Source organism: Microcaecilia unicolor, chromosome 6 (assembly GCF_901765095.1).
Source record: "Microcaecilia unicolor chromosome 6, aMicUni1.1, whole genome shotgun sequence".
In the NCBI taxonomy this organism is placed as follows: domain Eukaryota; kingdom Metazoa; phylum Chordata; class Amphibia; order Gymnophiona; family Siphonopidae; genus Microcaecilia; species Microcaecilia unicolor.
Window position 1 is genome coordinate 184,397,951 of NC_044036.1, and position 21,475 is coordinate 184,419,425.

The 21,475-nt window shown below is 45.6% G+C and overlaps 1 protein-coding gene across 1 annotated transcript in view; it reads left to right on the top strand.

Annotated features, from left to right (window-relative positions):
• Window positions 1–21,475, top strand: part of LOC115472490 (cadherin-related family member 4-like) — a 95,650-nt gene that overhangs the window by 68,486 nt on the left and 5,689 nt on the right. The window contains exon 9 of the mRNA XM_030206782.1: window positions 2,227–2,254. Within this exon, the coding sequence (XP_030062642.1) occupies window positions 2,227–2,254 (28 nt within the window). The remainder of the gene's footprint in view (window positions 1–2,226; window positions 2,255–21,475) is intronic.

Consider the following 21,475-nt stretch of genomic DNA (forward strand, 5'->3'; position numbering starts at 1 on the left):
TCTTTCAATTCAAAGGAAGCTCTGGGTCATAGAATGAAGGTGAAAGGGGATAGACTCAGAAGTAACCTGAGAAAATACTTCTTCACGGAAAGGTTGGTGAATTTGTGGAATTACCTCCTGGTGGAAGTACTGGAGACGAAAATCGTAATCTGAATTCAAGAGAACTCAGAAAAAGTACATAGGATCTCTAAAGGAGTGATTGGGAGACTAGATAGTATGGATGAGCCATATGGTCTTTATCTGCATACATTTTGCTAGGAATACTCCATTAAAATCCTTGTGCTCAGCTCAAGAAATAAGACTGATGCTCCAAAGAATAATTATAGCAATAGGATAGCAAGGAAAAGATCAATAGTTGGCAAAGGTGCAGCTGTTTGGAATGTATTTCCTAAATTATTTAAATGTAACAATAACTGACTTTTAGTAACCAACCAGCTCATTTTCGAAAGTGATCGCTGGCCATTTTCCGACATAAATCGGGAGATGGCCGGCGATCTCTCAAAAGGGGCGAAATCGGTATAATCGAAAGGTGCTTTTTTCACACCTTCGCTGCTTTCCCGTCACCGAGCCGTCGAAAGTTCAAGGGGGCGTGTCGGCGGCGTAGTGAAGGCGGGACATGGGCGGGCATGGGCGTGGCTACCAGATGGCCGTCTTCAGCACATAATGGAAAAAACAAAAGTGGCGTTAATGAGTATTTCATCGCTTTTACTTGGCCCTTTTATTTTCACGACCAAGCCTCAAAAAGGTGCCCCAACTCACCAGATGACCACCGGAGGGAATGATGGATGACCTCACCATACTCCCCCAGTGGTCATCAACCCCCTTCCCACCCAAAAAAAAAAACCAAAAACCAAAAACCATTTTTTGCAGCCTGTATGCCAGCCTCAAATGTCATACCCAGCTCTTTGACAGCAGTATGCAGGTCCCTGGAACAGTTTTTGTTGGTTGTAGTGGACTTCAGGCAGGTGGACCAGGGCCATCCCCCCCTACCTCTTACACTTGTGAAGGTAAGTGTTGAGCCCTCCAAACCCCCCCAAAACCCACATGTAGGTGCCCCCCTTCACCCTTAAGGGCTATGGTAGTGGTGTAGAGTTGTGGGGAGTGTGTTTTAGGGGGGATTTGGGGGGCTCAGCTCCCAAGGTAAGGGAGCTATGCACCTGGGAGGTATTTGTATATATATATATATATTTTTTTTTTTAGAAGTGGGGGTAAGGGCTCCTATGCTAACCCAGCGGTAACCGGGCAGCACATGGCACTGCCCAGTTACTGCCAAGTAATTTTTGTAGTGCCGATATGACAGCTCGCTAGGGGTGGGAAGTACTGCCGGGCTGCTGCATTAGCCCGGTGGTACTTCCTGTTTAGCGAGCGGTAATCCCACGTTGGGCTTACCGCCACTTAATAAAAGGGGCTTTAACTTAGGGACCCTTTTGCAAAGGTGTGTAAGGGCCTATGCACATCCAGTGTGTACCAAATTGGCATTACCGCCCGGCTACCGCGTGCCCTGGATAGTAATTCTGAATTGGGCACGCGCCAAAAAGACACAGTAGAAAATATATTCTATTTTCTACCACGTGGCGCTTACCCGGCGGTAGATGGCAGTGAGTGCTGCATGCCTTCTGCCTGGGAAGCACATCAGACCTTACCACTAAGTCAGTGGGTGACAGTAAGGTCTCAGGCCAAAAATGGACGCACGCTGGGTTTTATTTTCCTGCATGTCCATTTTCCGACCCCTTGAAAAAAGGCCCTTTTCCAGGATGCGGAAAAAACTGGCCCAGCACATGCACAAAAGATGCGTTCGCACTGCCACAGTCCATTTATTGCTGTGGTTTAGTAAAACGGCTCCTTAGATAATGTAACTTTTGTTTGTAGAAAAGGTATGTCCACTTTGCGCATGTTATTTCTGCAAACAGGGCTTTTTTTACTAAGCCACGGTAGCATTTTTAGCTCGCTGTAGAAATCAGCTGGTGGTAAACGTTGAGATGCCCATAAGAATATAATAGGCATCTCAGCTTTTACCGCCAGCTGATTTCTACCGTGAGCTAAAAACGCTACTGCGGATTAGTAAAAGACCCACTTAATGAGGAGAAGGTCAAAACAGCAGGCACATATATTTCTCTCCTATCCTAAATTTGCTCCCAGGAATTCCTCTTACCTTGGATAAATGTTTTCATGTAGTGAAAAGGTGATGAGCTACTGAAAATAACTGAGATCTTTTTTTCTCCCCAGCAATTTGATGGCAGAGCCCAGGATCCAGGTGAGTATAATTGTTTTCAGCTTGCTGGGGAATTTTATACCTCCAACAGGGGTCTTCCACCTCATACCAGTTGGACCAACAGTGGCATAGGAGTACAATTTATCCTTCAGACTTTGGGTCCTTTTTAGTAAGCCACGTAGGTGCCTATCACGCGCGCCCAATATGCATCAATTTTCCGTTACCGCCCGGCTACTGCGTGGCCCTTGCGGTAATTTCATTTTTGATACACGTCCGCTACACGTGCCAGAAAATATTTTTATTTTCTGGCGCACAGGCGGTAATCGGGCGGTAATTGGCATTTTACACGGGTAGACCATTACCACCCGGTTACCGTGTGAGACCTTACCACTAGGTCAGTGGCTGGTGGTAAGGTCTCAGACCCAAAATAGACGCACGGCAATTTTCATTTTGCTGCATGTCCATTTTCGACAAAACTTTTAAAAAGGCATTTTTTTACAGGTGCGCTGAAAAATGATTTTGCACGCGCCCGAAACACGCGTCTACACTACTGCAGGCCATTTTTCAGCACGCCTTTGTAAAAGGGCACCTTTCTTTGCTTGAAAGCTGTGTGGAGCTTTTTAATTCAACCCTCTTACAAGATGAATCATTCTCTTCTTTGATTAGATAAGTCTCTGGAGATCAATCTTAATCCCATTTAAGACTATCCTATCCATGTCTGGGAGAGCCTACAAGGCTACATTAAGAAGTGCAGTTTTTAATTTTTCAGCTGAGAAGGCTAAAGAATGTAGATGTACTTTAGTAGAAATGGAAAATAAAAAGCACTATTGGAAAACAAATAACTAATAGATTAAAAAAATTAACAACCTTGCAGGAACTTCAAACCTTGAAGTATAACTGTATGTAGATGATTCACGATGTAAAGAGATATTATAATCTCTTTACATTGTGAATCATCTACATCCATTTTTTAAACATAAATCACGTTATTATGCTGAAAATAATTGTTCTGGACACCTTTAGTTCAATATTTGAAATCTAAAAAAGACAAATCTAGAATCTCTCATATACTAGATGCATGTGGACAAGTACATATTGAAGACTGCTATAATTAACCAATTTCAAGATTATTTTAAGAAACTTATAATAAAAAATTCAATTTTCTAAACACAACTTTTAAAAATGTTGTAGAGCATATCAGTGGCGTAGCTAGGTGGGGCTAAGGGGGCCTGGGCCCCCCAAATTTAATCTGGGCCCCTGTTTTGCTGGTGGGGGTCCCCAACCCTGCCAGCTGAAGCCTTGTCCAACGCCAGTCTCCGGTGCTGCCGCTTTCCCTGCCCTGCTCTCACTTCCTCCTCACAACCTGCATGCTCCTTTTTATGAAATTGAACATGCTCAGTTTCACGTAAAGGAGCAGGCAGGTTGAGAGGAGGAATGGCGCTGGAGAAGGCATCAGCTGGCGGGGGTTGGGGACCCCAAGGTATTTGCAGCTGTGGGGTGCGGCAGGGCAGCAGGGGGAGCGGCGAGGTGGTTGGGGTGGGGCAGCAGACCTAAATGTGCCCCCCCACCTCGGGCTCTGGCCCCTCCCACTGTGAGGTCTGGCTACGTCCCTGGAGCATATCCAATCTCCTAGAATTTCCTCAGAACAAAATTCTCTTTTAGAACGTGATCAACAATTCAGGAAATAGAGAATTCTATGACATCCTCACCCAAAGGAAAGTCACCAGGTAATGAATGATGGTTTTAACATACAATTTTATTTTCATTTTCTGACATACAGGGTGAGGCAAAAAAAAGTAACGCCCTACAGATTTTTGCAGTTTTCTCAGCAACCGCTTTGAATTTCAACAAGAAATGTTATGCACTTATTTAGTCGAGAAAAACAAAGCAGTAGTATGGCTAATACAATAGTTCCAAAGGATTCGAGGGAGACAATTTAATTCAAACTCAGAGTTTATTCCAAAAAAGACTCAACCTTGCACCATGTTTCGGCAAAGTGCCTGCCTCAGGAGTCTAATAACCAGGGGCGTATCTGAGGTTCGGCGGTAGGGGGGGCAGGGGCTAGAGTGAGGGGGCACATTATAGCCCCCCCCTACTGCCGCCCCTACCGCCGTCAGCCGCCCCTACCGCCGTCAACCCCCCCTACCGCCGTTAACACTCCCTCCCTCCCCCGCCTACCGCCGTCACCTACCCCGAGGTCCGCTTCCTCCGGCTTTTTAAAATATTGCTTCAGCTGGCGGGGGACCCCAACCCCCCGCCAGCCCAGCTGCGATCTTTAACTTTTTCATCCTTGTCGTGCAGCGCACCGTGAAAGCTGCATGCATCTTTAGTTCCAGTTGGATGGAGTCTGACGACGTGCTGCGACGTCAGACTCCATCCAACTGGAACTAAAGATGCATGCAGCTTTCACTGCGCGCTGCACGACAAGGATGAAAAAGTTAAAGATCGCAGCTGGGCTGGCGGGGGGTTGGGGTCCCCCGCCAGCTGAAGCAATATTTTAAAAAGCCGGAGGAAGCGGACCTCGGGGTAGGTGACGGCGGTAGGCGAGGGAGGGAGGGTTAACGGCGGTAGGGGGGTCCGGGGCAAAATCTGCGGGGGCCCAGGCCCCTGTGGCCCCACGCAGATACGCCCCTGCTAATAACTAAGGGGTCCTTTTACTAAGGTGTGCTGAAAAATGGCTTGCGGTGTGTAGGCGTGGGTTTTGGGTGCACACCAATCCATTTTTCATGGCACCTGTGAAAAAGGCCCCTTTTTTGCCGAAAATGGACATGCGGCAAAATCAAAATTGCCACGCATCCATTTGGGGTCTGAGACCTTACCGCCAGACATTGACCTAGTGGTAAAGAATCTGGGCGGCAATGACCTACCCGTGTCAAATGCCGCTTGGCGTGCATCCGAAAATAAAAAATATTTTTCAGACGCGAATATTGGACATGCGCCAAAAATGAAATTACCACAACAGCCACATGGTGGTCAGGCGGTAACTCAAAATTGACGTGCATTGGGGTTATATCATATATACATAAAGGCCATGTTACAAAATCCCATTGACATTCTGAATTATAAAAGACTAAATAACATTACAATTTAAAATATAACAGATGACCAGGAAAAAATAAATAAAAAGTGAATAACAAATAACTACCCCCCTCCACAGCCACGCTAGCCACTGCTGGTGCGGTGATGCCGACACAGCCCATTCAAAGTGCAGCAAAGTGAATGGGCTATGTCAGTATTACTGCACAGCTTTGTAAGAGGGGGTAAGAATACTAGCATTGCTTACAGATAAAAAGAGTACTAATGTTACAGATAAAAAGAAAAAGATGGACTACTCAACTCACAATTAAAAAATTTTGGTGTTTCTTAAAACAATTAGGCATGGAACAAGGTAAGAAAGGTAAATTGTCAGTGAGAGGAAAAACAAAATCTAACCTTGGTTGGAAATGTTTCTGATAGCGTGTCAATACATAAATCCAGAGAGACAGCGCAGTCTACAAGGAATGTAAAAGACCTTTACTGAATGTACACAGCACAAAAGGCATAAAAATGAAACGATTATCACAAAATAGATCAAAAGCTGTGAACATGAAAGGGTGTTTGTAATGATGTAATTGTGCCAACTGTGAAGAAAGTGTTAAAAATGTGTATAATATAACTAGATTTAACAAACGTGCGATCAGTGAGAAAAAGTGTAGGTCGTGAGAATCAGACAACAGAAAGAATGGTATATGTGCACAAAGAAAAATGCGGAATACTGTTGAATAAATATCCACCGCAGTACTGTACAAAAACATTTGGTAAGTGTTAGGGGTGTAAATGTGACAAATAGGTATGTTTACTAGGGTGCATTGGCATTTCTGACACGCCTTTAAGGTTAAGGCGCGTTAAACACTAACACGCCTATACATTTCCATGGGCAGGTTAGTGTTTAACACGCATAAATCATTAACATACATTAAAACTGCTAATGCACCTATAGCGCACCTTAGTGAATGTGGAGGGGCATAATTAAAAGGGGCACCCAAGTTTTCCTGAGGATGTCCTCAAAAGACGTCCCAGCGAAGGGGCAGGGAAACCCGTATTATCAAAACAAGATGGGCGTCCATCTTTCGTTTTGATAATATGGTCGGGGACGCCCAAATCTTGACATTTAGGTCGTCCCTACAGATGGTCATTCTTAGACTTGGTCGTTTCTGATTTTTGGCGATAATGGAATCTAAGGACTCCCATCTCAGAAACGACCAAATGCAAGCACTTTGGTCATAGGAGGAGCCAGTATTCGTAGTGCACTGGTCCCCCTGACATGCCAGGACACCAACTGGGCACCCTAGGGAGCACTGCAGTGGACTTCAGAAAAAGCTCCCAGGTACATAGCTCCCTTACCTTGTGTGCTGAGCCCCCAACCCCCCCCCCCCAAACCCACTACCCACAACTGTACACTACCATAGCCCTCAGGGGTGAAGGGGGGCACCTAGATGTGGGTACAGTGGGTTTGTGGTGGGTTTTGGAGGGCTCACATTTACCACCACAAGTGTAACAGGTGGAAGGGATGGGCCTGGGTCCACTTGCCTGAAGTGCACTGCACCCACTAAACCTGCTCCAGGTACCTGCATACTACTGTGATGGACCTGAGTATGACATTTGAGGCTGGCACAAAATATTTTTAAAGTTCTTTTTTGAGGGTGGGAGAGGGTTAGTGACCACTGGGGGAGTAAGGGAGGTCATCCCCGATTCCCTCCGGTGGTCATCTAGTCAGTTCGGACACCTTTTTGTGCCTTGGTCGTAAACCTGGACCAGGTAAAGTCATCCAAATGCTCATCAGGGACGCCCCAAGTCCCGCCTTCCCTATGCCTCTGACACGCCCCCGGGAACTTTGGTCATCCCCGTGACGGAAAGCAGTTGGGGATGCCCAAAATCGGCTTTTGATTATGCTGATTTGGGTGACCCTGTGAGAAGGACGCCCATCTTCCGATTTGCGTCGAAAGATGGGCATCCTTCTCTTTCGAAAATAAGCCTGATAGGCGCAAGTGCAGTAATATAGGGAAATGAACACTAAAGTAATGTTTCTCAGGTCTCAGCACAATCACAGACCGATTGATTGTGGAGGCATGGCCTAGTGGTTAGGGTGGTGGACTTTGGTCCTGAGGAACTGAGTTCAATTCCCACTTCAGGCACAGGCAGCTCCTTGTGACTCTGGCAAGTCACTTAACCTCCATTGCCCCATGTAAGCTGCATTGAGCCTGCCATGAGTGGGAAAGCGCAGGGTACAAATGTAATTTAAAAAATACCTTAAAAAGGACGCGGACTGCTCTTCACAGATAATATCAATGACTGAAGGAACAGCATTACCATAGAGATCTGACACTTGTGAAATAAACAGAGCTGTTGTCCAGGTATCTGTTTAAATAGTTCACAAAGGAGTGCTAGAATTTTTAGCGTGCGCTAAACACTAGAGACGCCCATATATTCCTATGGGCGTCTCTAGTGTTTAGTGTGCGCTAAAATGCTAGCACGCCTTTGTAAAAGACCCCCAAAGTGTTTTGGCACCAAAAAGGAAACATGACGCTGCACATGCCCAGTTGCAGTGAAAGCTGCGGCACAGGATAAAAAGTATCGGCCTAAAAGATTGAGATGGTGATGTCACAAACAGCATAAACAAGCGCTATGAAAAAAAGTGCCTTTGTCTATGCAGAAGAAAATGTCATTGTACACATATCCTTTAAAAAGTATAAATTATTATTAGTATTAACATTACATTTGTACCCCACATTATCCCACCTTTTTGCAGGCTCAATGTGGCTTACAGAGTAAGGTTATGATAAAGTCAGTATGATTTAAATTCAGTTGATCATAAGTTGAGGTAAAAGAGGATTTAGATGGGCAGATGTTGGGTGGGTTGTGTGAGAAGTGTTTTAGGTGTGCTTGGGTGGTTGGGGGATGATTTGTATCATTGAGGGTGACTTTTGTAAGTTTTGTTAAAGAGGTGTGTTTTCAGAGCTTTGCGGAAGCTGGTTAGATTGTTCATGGTTTTCAGGGCCTTGGGTAACGCATTCCAAAACTGTGTGCTTTGTATGCAAAGGTCGTAGCATAAGCCTGTTTGTATTTCACCTCCTTTGCAGCTGGGGAAATTCAGATTGAGGAATTTGCGGGCCGATCTTTGGTGTTTCTGGGCGGTAGGTCCACTAGGTTTAGCATATAGAGTGGGGCGTCTGCGTGAATGATTTTGTGCACGGTTGTGCAGATCTTGAACTCAATAAGTTCTTGAGCAGAAGCCAATGTAGTTTCTCTCTTAAGGGCTTCGCACTTTCATATTTAGGTTTTCCAAAGATGAGTCTGACTGCCGTGTTTTGGGTTGTTTGGAGTTTTTTAATGGTTTGTTCTTTACAGCCTGCGTACAGAGCGTTGCAGTAGTCCAAGTGGCTTATTACTAGTGACTGTACCAGGGTGCGAATGACGTTTCTTGGGAAAAAAGGTTTAATTCTTTTGAGTTTCCACATCGATTGGAACATTTTTTTCGTTGTGTTCTTCACGTGGGTATCGAGTGTGAGGTTTCGATCAATGGTGACTCCAAGAATTTTCAGGTTTTCTGAGATAGGAAGTGTGCAGTGAGGTGTGGTTATAGTGGAGTAACTGTTTGTGTTGTATTGGGAGGTGAGAACTAGGCATTGGGTTTTTTCTGCGTTGAGCTTTAACCGGAATGAGTCCGCCCATGAGTGCATGATCTGGAAGCTCTGGTTGATCTCGTTGGTTATTTCGTTTAAGTCACTCTTAAACGGGATGTAGATTGTGACGTCATCGGCATATATGTAGGGGTTAAGGTTTTGATTGGCCAAGAGTTTGGCTAGTGGTATCATCATTAGGTTGAAGATTGTGGGTGAAAGGGGGGATCCTTGAGGAACTCCACATTCCGATGTCCAAGGCGGTGATCTGGTAGTATTCGTTATAACTTGGTAGGATCTAGTGGTGAGGAATCCTTTAAACAATTTGAGAACTGGGCCTCCGATTCCGAAGTATTCTAGTATGTGTAGTAGTATTCCATGATCCACCATGTCGAAGGCACTGGACATGTCGAATTGTAATATGAGTATGTTCTTGCCGGTTGCAATTGTTTTTTCGAAGGAGTTCATTGCGGACACTAGTACGGTTTCGGTGCTATGATTGATCGGAATCCTGACTGTGACTCGTGTAGAATTGAGTGTTTGGTCAGATAATCCGTGAGCTGCTTCGTTACTATGCCTTCCATCAACTTTGTAGTAAGTGGGATCGAGGCAACTGGTCGGTAGTTGGTTAAGTCCATTGTGCTTTTCTTGGCATCTTTTGGCAACGGAGTGAGTAGTATGTTTCCATTTTCCGTGGGGAAGAGACCATGTAGGAGTCTATAGTTTATTTGGTTCGTGAGGTCTTTTTTAAATTGTTTAGGTGCAGCTCTTATTAGGCTGGTAGGGCAAATGTCAAGTTTGCACTGAGATTTGGCATATTTTTTGAGCCAGTGTGTGAGTTCATCTACTGAAATTAAGTCAAAATTGGTCCATGATCGATCAGCTAGGTATTTCCCGGGTATTGGGTCTAGGTATTCAAGGATGCTTGAATATTCAATGGTGTTACTTGGTATCATGCGTCTGAGCTTTGTGATTTTTTCATTGAAATACTTTGCTAGGTTGGCTGCCGATGGGGTGTCTGTGTTGTTCGAGGTGACTCGTGTGGTGGTTAGGAGATTGTTTACGAGTGAAAAGAATGTGTGTGTGTCCTTGTAATCTGGTCCTATTATGGTTTTGTAATACGTTCTTTTGGTATGTCTGATGCTGTATTTGTATTTTCTTTGTAATTGTTTCCATTCTTTAAGTGTGTGTTCATCTTTTTTTTTTGCTCCATGCTCTTTCTAGTCTTCTGACCTGTGTTTTTATTCTTTCAGTTCTTCATTGAACCATGGGATTGAGCTAATCCTATGCGAGGTTCTGGTTTGGAGCAGGGCTATATTGTCTAGGACTGCTCTGCATCTGTTATCCCATTCTTGTAAGAATTGGGGTGATTCTGTGGTTGTTGTCCATTCAGCGGTATATATTTGTTGCCAAAATGTTAAAGGGTCTATTTTGCCTCTCATTGTGTAGGTTCTTTTTTCCTGTTTTTGTTGTTTCTCTTTTGTTTTCCAGAGGAGGGAGGTGTTTGCTTTGTAGTGATCTGACCATGGTATGATTGTCCATTTTGTGTCCTTGATTGTGAGGTTTGCGTCTGATGAAAATTTGTGAGTTATGATGTCCAGTGTGTGTCCATGTTTGTGGGTGGGTTGCATGTTAGGCCAGTGGAACTCCCAAAGTTGGAGGAATTCCTTGCTTTTGTGTACGTTGTTTGAGTTGGTGTCTTCAAGGTGGAGGTTAATGTCTCCTGCTATGATGATATTCTGGGATGATAGACAAGTATTTGATATGAAGTCCATAAAGTGTATCTGTGCTTCTTGCCACTTAGCCGGGGGTCTGTAAAATAGGATTATATTTAATTCATCATGCAAGTTCGGGTGTGTAACTCTGACTGAGGCTATTTCGAGTTGAGGGAGGATTGATTCGGCTGTAGTTGTAATTGTGAATTGGGATTTGTAGATTATAGCTATACCTCCGCCTCTTTTTCCTTCTCTCGTCCAATGAGTGATTTTGTACCCTGGTGGACAAAGCTCTAGGGTTATTGGGTCTTTGGAGTCATGTATCCAAGTTTCGTTGATGAGAAGGAGGTCAAGGTGATCTGCCGTTATCCAGTCGGTTATCAATGTGGTTTTTCTGATTATAGATCTGGTGTTAGTGTATCCTATTTGTATTAATTGGTGTTTCTTTCTTGGGTTCAAATTTGTGGTGATTTTTATCAATTGTCTGTTGTCTTGGTGTGCTGGTTTGGGGTCTTCTTTTGATATTCTTTTATATTCTATAAATAAATAAAATGAATACATAAAAAGGCTCCTGTCAAATCAATATAAAATAGTCAATGCGATAAACATAAAACAGGCTCCTAATAAAACAAGTCTTCGATAAACACTATAAAAGATATCCCATACAGTTGACCTGTCTACTGCAGGTTGGTGCCTCCGGGTCTTCGACTCTTGATATCCTCTCCAGCACCCAAGGGCTCACTCACCCGTCGCCAGCAGTGACACATTGCAATAATTGAAACAGGAAGCGACAAAAGTGTTGAATGATATATGCAAGGAGTTTTCGTCACGGTAACTGCGAATGAACCTTATTCGCCTCAAAGCAAAAAAGCCAGATTGAACTACTGAAAAATCTGTTTAGAAAATGAGGGGGTCCTTTAACTAAGGTGTGCTGAAAAATGGCCTGCGGTAGTGTAGGCGTGGGTTTGGGCACATGCAGATCCAGTTTCAGTGCGCCTGTAAAAAAAGGCCTTTTAAAAATTTTTGCCAAAAATAGATGCGCAGCAAAATAAAAATTGGCGCGTGTCCATTTTGGGTGTGAGATCTTACAGCCAACCATTGACTTAGCGGGAAGGCCTCTTGCATTAACCATGCGGTAATCACCTACACGCATCGTCGGAGTTACCGCCCGATTTTCGCCGTACACCAGAAAATGAAATATATTTTCTGATGCACGTAGCGGACTCACGTAAAAATGAAATTACGGCACGGGCCATGTGGTAGCGAGCAGTAACTCCAATTGGCATGCGTTGGGCACACGTGGACAGGGCCGGTCTTAGGCAGAGGCGACCGAGGCGGCCGCATAGGGCCCCGCGCCTAAGGGGGCCCCGCGCGGCGTGCCTCGCCTCTGCCTCGTCGACTACGCTCGTCTGCCCTCCACCCATGTCCCGCGATGCGAGTCTCCTCCTGCTCCCCCTCCCTCCAGCCACCTGAGACATCTCCCGTCTGACCCCCCCCTCCCCGACCCGCCAAACGACCCTCTTCTTTCGCCCGCACCTCACCTGACCCGAGCCAGCATTTTTAAAAAAACCTTCAAGCGGCGGTGCCGGTTGCCTCGCGTCTGAGGGCAGAAAACTCGCTTCGTCGTTGGCCGGCCTTCCCTCAAGTCCCACCCTTGCGGAAGTTACATCAGAGGGCGGGACTTGAGGGAAGGCCGGCCATCGACGAAGCGAGTTTTCTGCCCTCAGACGCGAGGCACCGGCACCGCCGCTTGAAGGTTTTTTTTTAAAATGCTGGCTCGGGTCAGGTGAGGTGCAGGCAAAAGAAGAGGGTCGTTTGGCGGGTCGGGGAGGGGGGGGCAGACGGGAGATGTCTCAGGTGGCTGGAGGGAGGGGGAGCAGCAGGGGATTGAGGAGACTCGCGTCACGGGACATGGGTGGAGGGCAGGGGGGGTTACTGGACATAGGTGGATGGCAGTTGGCAAGGGGGGCAGGAGGGTCGCTGGACATGGGTTGGATGGAGGGGAGGAGGGCTTCTGGACATAGGGGGATGGCAGGGGGCACAGGAGGGTCACTGGACATGGATGGATGGCAGGGGAGGGGGTTTCTGGACATAGGTGGATGGCAGGGGAGGGCAGGGGGCACGAGGGTCGCTGGACATGGGTGGATGGCAGGGGAGAGCATAGGGGACAGGGGGGGTTGCTGGACATGGATGGCACGGGGGGACAGGAGGGTCACTGGACATGGGTGGATGGCAGGGGAGGGGGTTTCTGGACATAGGTGGATGGCAGGGGCGGGCAGGGAGGACAGGAGGGGCGCTGGACATGGTGGGTGGCAGGGGAGGGGGGTTTCTGGACATAGGTGGATGGCAGGGGAGGGCAGGGGGCACAGGAGGGTCGCTGGACATGGGTGGATGGCAGGGGAGGGCATAGGGGACAGGGGGGGTTGCTGGACATGGATGGCAGGGGGGACAGGAGGGTCACTGGACATGGGTGGATGGCAGGGGAGGGGGTTTCTGGACATAGGTGGATGGCAGGAGCGGGCAGGGAGGACAGGAGGGTCGCTGGACATGGGTGGATGGAGGGGAGGGGGTCTCTGGACATAGGTGGATGGCAGGGGAGGACAGAGGGGACAGGGGGGTTGCTGGATATAGATGGATGGCAGGGGGGACAGGAGGGTCGCTGGACATGGGTGGATGGAGGAGAGAGAAGAAATGCTGGACATGGATGGAGGCGAGGGAAGAGTGAGGAAGGAGATGAGGTGAGGGAAAAGGAAGAGAGGAGATCTGGAGGCATATTTTCAAAGCACTTTGGGAGGCTAAGTTCCATAGGTTTCTATGGAACTTTGGGAGGCTAAGTGCTTTGAAAATATGCCTCAAAGTGCACATGGATATAGAAAATAGGCAGAAGCTGGATCCACTGGACAGTCAAGTCTGCGGAGGACCCAGCTTTTACTTACGGATGTAGGGCAAGAAATGAAGAAGAAAGGCGGAAAGTAAAGAAATAAATGGAAAGGAAGCCCTGGAAACGGAGTTAAGAGGACAGATAGCAGCACAATCGGATACTGAGCCAGCATGATCAGAAAAACAAAGTCACCAGACAACAAAGGTAGAAAAAACTATTTTATTCAGGATTTATTAATTGGAATATGTTAGTTTTTGGAAATGTGCATCTGTGATATTTTTTCATGTAAGTTTTAATTTTTGTAGTATTGCTACATACTGAGTCTGACTTCTTGAGGTAACTTTCCAGTTCAGTATTTTGCATTCATGTGTTTTTCAGGTGTGATCAAGGAAGGTGCAGTATTCTGCTAGCGTATAGTTTGCAGCTCTTTTTGTTTGTTTTTTTTCACTAGGTTGTGCACTGGTGTTTTAGAGCCAGGTGTAATTACAGTTGCCTTTCCACGCCACGCATAAGGTTGTAGCTCGTCCTGTCCTTGGAATTAGTGCTGTTTATGGTTTGTTAAGGTTATGAGTGTGTTTTTGCACACGTTTGTGTATAGTGTTTTGCAGTGGAGAGATTATGTGTTGGCCTTACTAAGGTGGCACCAAACATCGGAAAGGGTGTAGAGCCTAAATCATGACACACTATCTCTAAAGGGTGTTTTGTGGCTCTACATGAGAATTGTGATATTATGATCCCTTGCTAGCTTCATATTGTTGATAATCTGCATTTTCCGTATGGCTGGTATATTGGTGTATAAGGTATTAATTGTGACTTTTTTTTTTTTACTTATTTTTTTTTTGTGTGTTGTCAGACAATTATGGATGACATAGTCGGAGTCTTCTTGAGTCAGAGAGTTGTGGTATATATTTTAAAACAATTTTAATACCTTGGTGGTCTATATGTTTTTATATTGTACATTATATTTTACATATCACTTAATTTTATTGTATATCTTTTCATTTCATTTTTATTTTATTGCATATATGGGTTACAGAGTAATAGGGGAATTTGAAAGTACTGAATCTTTTCTTAATATTTTTCCTTTATTCTCCTTTGTTATGAGAATTGGAACTACTAATTGTAGTGGACTTGAACTGAATAATTTCTGGGGAGGGGAGGTTTCATGATAGCATTGTGCTTATTATTTCAATCAGTTTTTTGTACAAGTTTAGCTTCATTTGTCTTTATTTGAAATTTCATAAATAAAAAAATGTTCTAAAAATGGAATAATTTTATCAATGGGGTGGAGCTAGGGTGGGGGCGGGGCTACGGTGGGGCAGGGCTAGGGTGGGTGGGGCTAGGGTGGGGCCCCACCAAATTAGTCTGCATAGGGCCCCGCACTTGCTAAGACCGGCCCTGCACGTGGAGGGACATAATTGAATGAAAACGTCTATCTCCATGGGCGTTTATCTCCGAGAACGGGTCCGTGAAGGGGCGGACCGAACCGTATTTTCGAAAAAAATAGACGTCCATGTTTTATTCGACAATTTGTGAGCTGGGCGTTTTTGTTTTTCAGCGATAATGGAAAATGAAAGCGCCCAGCTCAAAAACGAATAAATCCAAGGCATTTGTTCATGGGAGGGGCCAGGATTCATAGTGCACTGTCCCCCCTCACATGCCAGGACATCAACCAGGCACCCTAGGGGGCACTTTTACAAAAACAAAAAAAAAGGCAAAAGAGCTCCCAGGTGCATAGCACCCTTCCCTTGTGTGTTGAGCCCCCCAAATACCCCTCAAAACCCACTGCCCACAAGTCTACACCATTACTATAGCCCTAAGGGGTGAAGGGGGGCACCTACATGTGGGTACAGTGGGTTTGGGGGGTTGGACAACTAATAAGCATTAAGCAGCACAATTGTAACAGGTAGGGGAGGGATGGGCCTGGGTCCACCTGCCTGAAGTCCACTGCACCCCCTAATAACTGCTCCAGTGACCTGCATACTGCTGCCAGGGAGGTGGGTATGACATTTGAGGGTGAAAATAAACAGTTGTGAAACGGCATATTTTGTGGTGGGAGGGGGTTTGTGACCACTGGGGGAGTCAGGGGAGGTCATCCCCGATTCCTTCCAGTGGTAATCTGGTCATTTAGGGCACTTTTTGTGGTCTTATTCGTGGAAAAACAGGGTCCAGGAAAAGTTCCCTAAATTCTCGCTAAAAACGCATATTGTTTTTCCATTATCGGCGAAAGGCGCCCATCTCTGATCGGCCGATAACCACGCCCCAGTTCCGCCTTCACCACACCTTCGACACGCCCCCGTCAACTTTGTATGCTTCTGCGATGGAGTGCAGTTGAAAACGTCCAAGTTCGGCTTTCGATTATACCGTGTTATTCGTTTTTGGGAGATAAACGCCTATCTCCCGATTTAGGTCGCAATATAGGCGTTTTTGTCTTTCGATTATAAGTTGGATAGGCACATGTGCGGCATAGTAAAAAGGCCTCTGAAAGTCTACTCCTAAATATTGAAAAGAGTCAACTGGTTATAGCTGCAGATCAAAAACAGTAAATGGATAGCTAGGTAATGTTAAATGACCCACCAGCCAACAGGCTGTGGTTTTATCTGGGTTTAAAACAAGATGATTGTTGTGGAGCCATATTGTTACTTCCTTAAACAGATTTGGAGAGGGAGAAGATCAGGTAAGGCATAATGTAACAAAAGAATGTCATTCACATAATACAATATGCTGAGCCTATCCAGCTTATTTTCGAAAGTGATCGCCGGCCATTTCCCGACATAAATCGGGAAATGGCCGGCGATTTCTTAAAAGCGGCGAAATCGGTATAATCGAAAGCGGCATTTTTGACAGCATCGCCGCTTTCCCGGCGCTTCGCTGGCGAAAGTTCAAGGGGGCATGTTGGTAGCTTAGCGAAGGCGGGGCATGGGCGTGGCTACCAGACGGCCGGCTTTCGCCAATAATGGAACAAAAAAAGCGGCATTAAGCAGTATTTCGCCGGGTTTACTTGGTCCTTTTAGTTTCACGACCAAGCCTCAAAAAGGTGCCCCAACTCACCAGATGACCACCGGAAGGAATCGGGGATGACCTCCCCATACTCCCCCAGTGGTCACCAATCCCCTCCCACACTAAAACAATAAAACTAAAACCTTTTTTGCCAGCCTGTATGCCAGCCTCAAATGCCATACCCACCTCCATGACAGCAGAATGTGTTCTATCCTCTGACAGCCTTTCCCTGGTTGTGATGTGGCTCTCGGGTGAGTGTGACACCTTTTCTGTAAGGTGCACTGCAGAGTCACATCAGCAATGCATTGTGGTGGGTGTAGGGTAGTGGCCTCTACTCCCATGGTGCTTTCCCCCCTGCTAACTGGGTCAGAGTGTGCCCTGTTTTGTTTCTGGTAGTCCATGAGGTAGTGGCCATTATTGTAAGCCACTTTTGGATCCCTTTCATGTGTTACCCACTTTAGAGACCTTAGTTCTTACCTTGAATGTTGCTGAAAGAGGGCATTGTACACCATTCTGCCAGCTCTGACCTACTGCTAATCTCAGTCCCAGGGAGACTCTTTGCCAGTGGGGTACAACCTCTGATCTGCAGTTAACTTTGAGTAAACGTGCTTATTCAAATAAAGGACTTTTTCAAAGAGATTAGTCTTCAGGTCTCAACTGGTGTGCCAAGGTTATACAGCAGCAACAAGTCCTAGAGGCCTGCGTGTATGCAGGTCCCTGGAGCACTTTTAGTGGGTACCGCAGTCACTTAAGGCAGGGGCACCCATGCCCATCTCCCCCCCCCACCTGTAACACTTGTGCTGGTAAATGGGAGCCCTCCAAAATCCACTGTACCCACATGTAGTTGCCCCCTTCACCCCTAAGAGCTACGGTAGTGTTGTCCGTTTGAGGGTAGTGGGTTTTGGGGGGGGGCTCAGCACCCAAAGTAAGGAGCTATGCATGTGGGAGCGTTTCCTGAAGTCCATCGCACTGACCCCTAGGGTGCCCAGTTGGTGTCCTGGCATGTGAGGGGGACCAGTGCACTACAAATGCTGGTTCCTCCCACGACCAAATGCCTTGGATGTCGCCGGGTTTGAGATGGCTGGCAGTTTGTTCCATTATCGCTGAAAAACAAAACCGGCCATCTCAACCCGGCGAACTCTGGCATTTGGCCGGGCTAAACCGTATTATCGGAAACAAAGATGGCCAGCCATCTTTTTTGATAATACGGTTCCGGCCAGCTGTTGCGCCACCGCCACAATAGATCGCCAGCCATCTATTTCACCGGCGGCGTTTGATTATGCCCCTCCACGAGTCTGAACTATCGTAGTTAAGGGACTGAGAAAAAAGGTAAAAAGCATAGGGGGAAATATTAACCCCTGAAGTACTACAGAAGAAGGAGGGTAAGTAGCAGATGGTGATGATGACAATGCCGAAGATAATAGAGAAACTTGGAAAGAATGAAAAAGACCAATTAAAAACAATATCTGTAATGCCCTAATGAAGAGAGATGATTTAAAAGTAGATCAGGTTCAACTAAAGCAAATGCGGCAGAAAGATCCAATGAAATAGCCAAAGCAATGTCACCAAGTTTGGTATGAACCTCACTCAGTAGTACCATAAAGACAGTCTCTGTACTGAAACTGCCCTAAAGCCCGACTGGTGCAGATACAATGCAAATTTGACTTTTGCATGAGATTGTAGCTCTGTGAAAACTATAAGTTCTGTAAATTTTGAGAAAAACAGTAAATTAGAAGCTGGATGGTAGTGACTAGGTGGTAGTGGTTTCTTCAAAATTGGACAGATGATGGTGGTTTTCCAACCTTGTGGTACAATACCTCTAGAAAATAGAGAGTAGGGTTAAATGGACAATTCTCTCCGAGGAGGAAGGTGAATTAAAGGCTCACTTCAAAGAGTCAGAATCCAGTTCTCACAGAGTCCCCACCCTCACAATATGTCTTTTCCTTTGCTTGCCTTAAGGGTACAAGAATTCTGTCCCTCTTCCCCCATGTCCATCTCCTTGCTCCCTTCAAATGGTAATTAGTTCTCAACAGATGGAAACCTGCTGCATCCAAGTAGTCTCCAAATTGCCCCTTTGAACACACCCATCGAAAACAGTGAATTCTGTCTTTCAATTACCTAGCCAGTAGAGAGGAGGAAGGGGGGTGCTTGCTTATTTGCTTGTGCTGGGCACCAAATGGCCTTGTTTGTTTTTTTGTAATCCACAGAAGAAAAAAATATCTCCAAATTTCTTCATCTGTAGATTATGGTTATTCTTTATAGTAAACATTACCAGCACTGGAACTACATGGTCTAGGTCTTCATAACTGCACCCTCAACAACACTCCATTGTCAAAATGTCTGCCTTGATCTATAGCAGCAGTCTCACAAAACTACTGCTAGAGATTATGGCAGCCATTTTGACAATGGAGCCAACAAGGGCAAGAGTGATCTCCAGTCACTTCTGTTCATGATGGCTGCAAACTCAAGATGACTGCTGTGACCTCTAATGGCAGTCTTGCATGACTACCCCTAGAAGTCACGGCTGACATTTTGACAACAGAACTGGCATGGGCAGGAGCAACTGGGTATTGCTCCTGCCCCAACTACACCACGAGACCACCATCAATTGTAAGATAGGCCTTGGGGGGCCTACAGATTGGTTAGAGGGACACTGGTGAGGGGCATCCAGGATATTGGCTACTCCCATTCGGGGACAGGGGGTTCGAGAGGGACTAATCCTGTCTGGTGGGAGGGGGTCATAGCACTAAAAGAGACAAATTTCAATGGCAGATTCAGTTTCATCTGAAATGGTAAAAAGAGGTTTCAGTCACCCTGTATGGTGGATAGTGGAGTACCACAGGGATCTGTACTGGGACCGTGCGTTTTAACATATTTATAAATGATCTGGAAATAGGAACAATGAATGAAATGATCATATTTGCAGATGACACAATATTATTCAAAGTTGTTAAATTGCATGTGGACCTTGAGAGTTTGGAAGAGTAGGCATCCAAATGGTAGATGAGATGTAATGTGGACAAGAGCAGAATGATGCACATTGGGAAGAATAACCCAAATTATAGCCACATGATGCTAGGTTCCACATTGGGTGCCACTACCGAGGAAAAAGGTTTAGGTGTCGTTCTGAAAATTACATTGAAATCTTCTGTTCAGGTTATGGTAGCAGATCAAAAAGCAAACAATCTTAGGAATTATTAGGAAAGGAACAGAGAATAAAACAAAGAATATCGTAATACTTTTATATTAATCTATGGTTTAGTCACCATACCTCAAAAAAGATATAGTGAAACTTGAAAAGGTACAGAAAAGGGCAATCAAAATGATTAAGGAGATGGAATGACTCTCATATGAGGAAAGGCTAAAGAGGTTATGGTTCTTCATCTTGGAGAAAAGATGGCTGAGAGAAGATATGATAGAGATCCATAAAATGCTGAGTGGAGTAGAGCAGATAAATGCAAATTGATTGTTTAATCTTTGAAAAAGTACAGTGAGTAGGGAATATTTCATGAAGTTGCGTAGTAGCACATTTAAAATAAATAGGAGAAAATATTTTTTTCACTCAACGCATAGTTAAGCTCTGGAACTCATTTGCCAGAACATGTGGTAAAAGCAGTTAATGTAACTGTGTTTAAAAAAGGTTTGGACAAATTCCTGAAGGAAAAATCCATAAACCGTTATTGAGGTAGTGTGGAGAAAGCCACTGCTTGTCCCTGGTGTGACAATACCATGGAATCTTGCTATCTGGGGGGACCTTACCAAGTACTCGTGACCTGGATTGATCTGTGTTAGAAACAGGGTACTGGGCAGGATGGACCTTTTTGGACCCACGAACACCTCAAGGCATAGTGTGATGAGTAAATCAGGAAGATGGCATCAACACATCAGTACTGAACCAAGCGAGTGGCAAGGCAGCAGAAGCAGACCTGGAGGCAGCAGCAGGAATAGAGACTGAGGGTCCTTTTACAGAGCCTCAGTAAAAAGTGGCCTGTGGTAGTGTGGGCACGTCTTTTAGGCGCACACTGGGCCATTTTTTTTACCACGGCTGGGAAAAGGGCCATTTTTTTAACGGGCCGGGAAATGGACCTGCGCTAATATTAAAACAAGCACACGCCTGCTTACGGCCTGAGCCCTTACCTTCACCCATTGACCTAGTGGTAAGGACTCACGCACTACCCACATGGTAACCATGCAGTGCATGCCTACGTGCAACATGGGCACACTGCTGGTTACCGCCGGGAATGCCCCACGTGGTAGAAAATTATTTTCTACCGCGGGATTCGGCATGTGCCAAAATCGGAATAACTGCCAAGTATGCGCTACCCAACGTAGCAGACAGTAGCATTTTCCTTAAATGAAAAGAACTATGACAAAGACTGTTCATATGAAGCTGAAAGGAGGAAGATTTAAAAGAAATGTGAGAAAATGAAAGGTAAAAGGAAACAGAAATAAGCAAAGCAACCCCCAGCAGTCTCAAATTCCCCAGGATCTAACAAAGTGTAACAAGATCCTTCATTAGGACACCAGTAATATCATCAAATTCCGGGGTATGCAGCAGCGGCTAAGAAAGAAACTAGAATGTTAGGAATTATTAGGAAAGGAGTGATAGAAGGAATGGAAAACAAAAATGAGAATGTTATTTTTTTTTGTTGTTACATTTGTACCCTGCACTTTCCCACTCATGGCAGGCTCAATGCAGCGGGCAATGAAGGGTTAAGTGACTTACCCACAGTCACAAGGAGCTGCCTGTGCCGGGAATTGAACTCAGTTCCTCAGGACCAAAGTCCACCACCCTAACCACTAGGTCACTCCTCCACTCCATATTGACTTTGTATCGCTCCATGATGCGACTGCACCTCAAATACTGTGTGCAATTGTGGTCACCACATCTCAAAGCAGAATTAGAAAAGGTGCAGAGAAGGGTGATGAAAATGATAAAGGGGATGGGACAACTTCCCTATGAAGAAAGGCTAAAGCAGTTAGGGCTCTTCAATTTGGAGAAGAGATG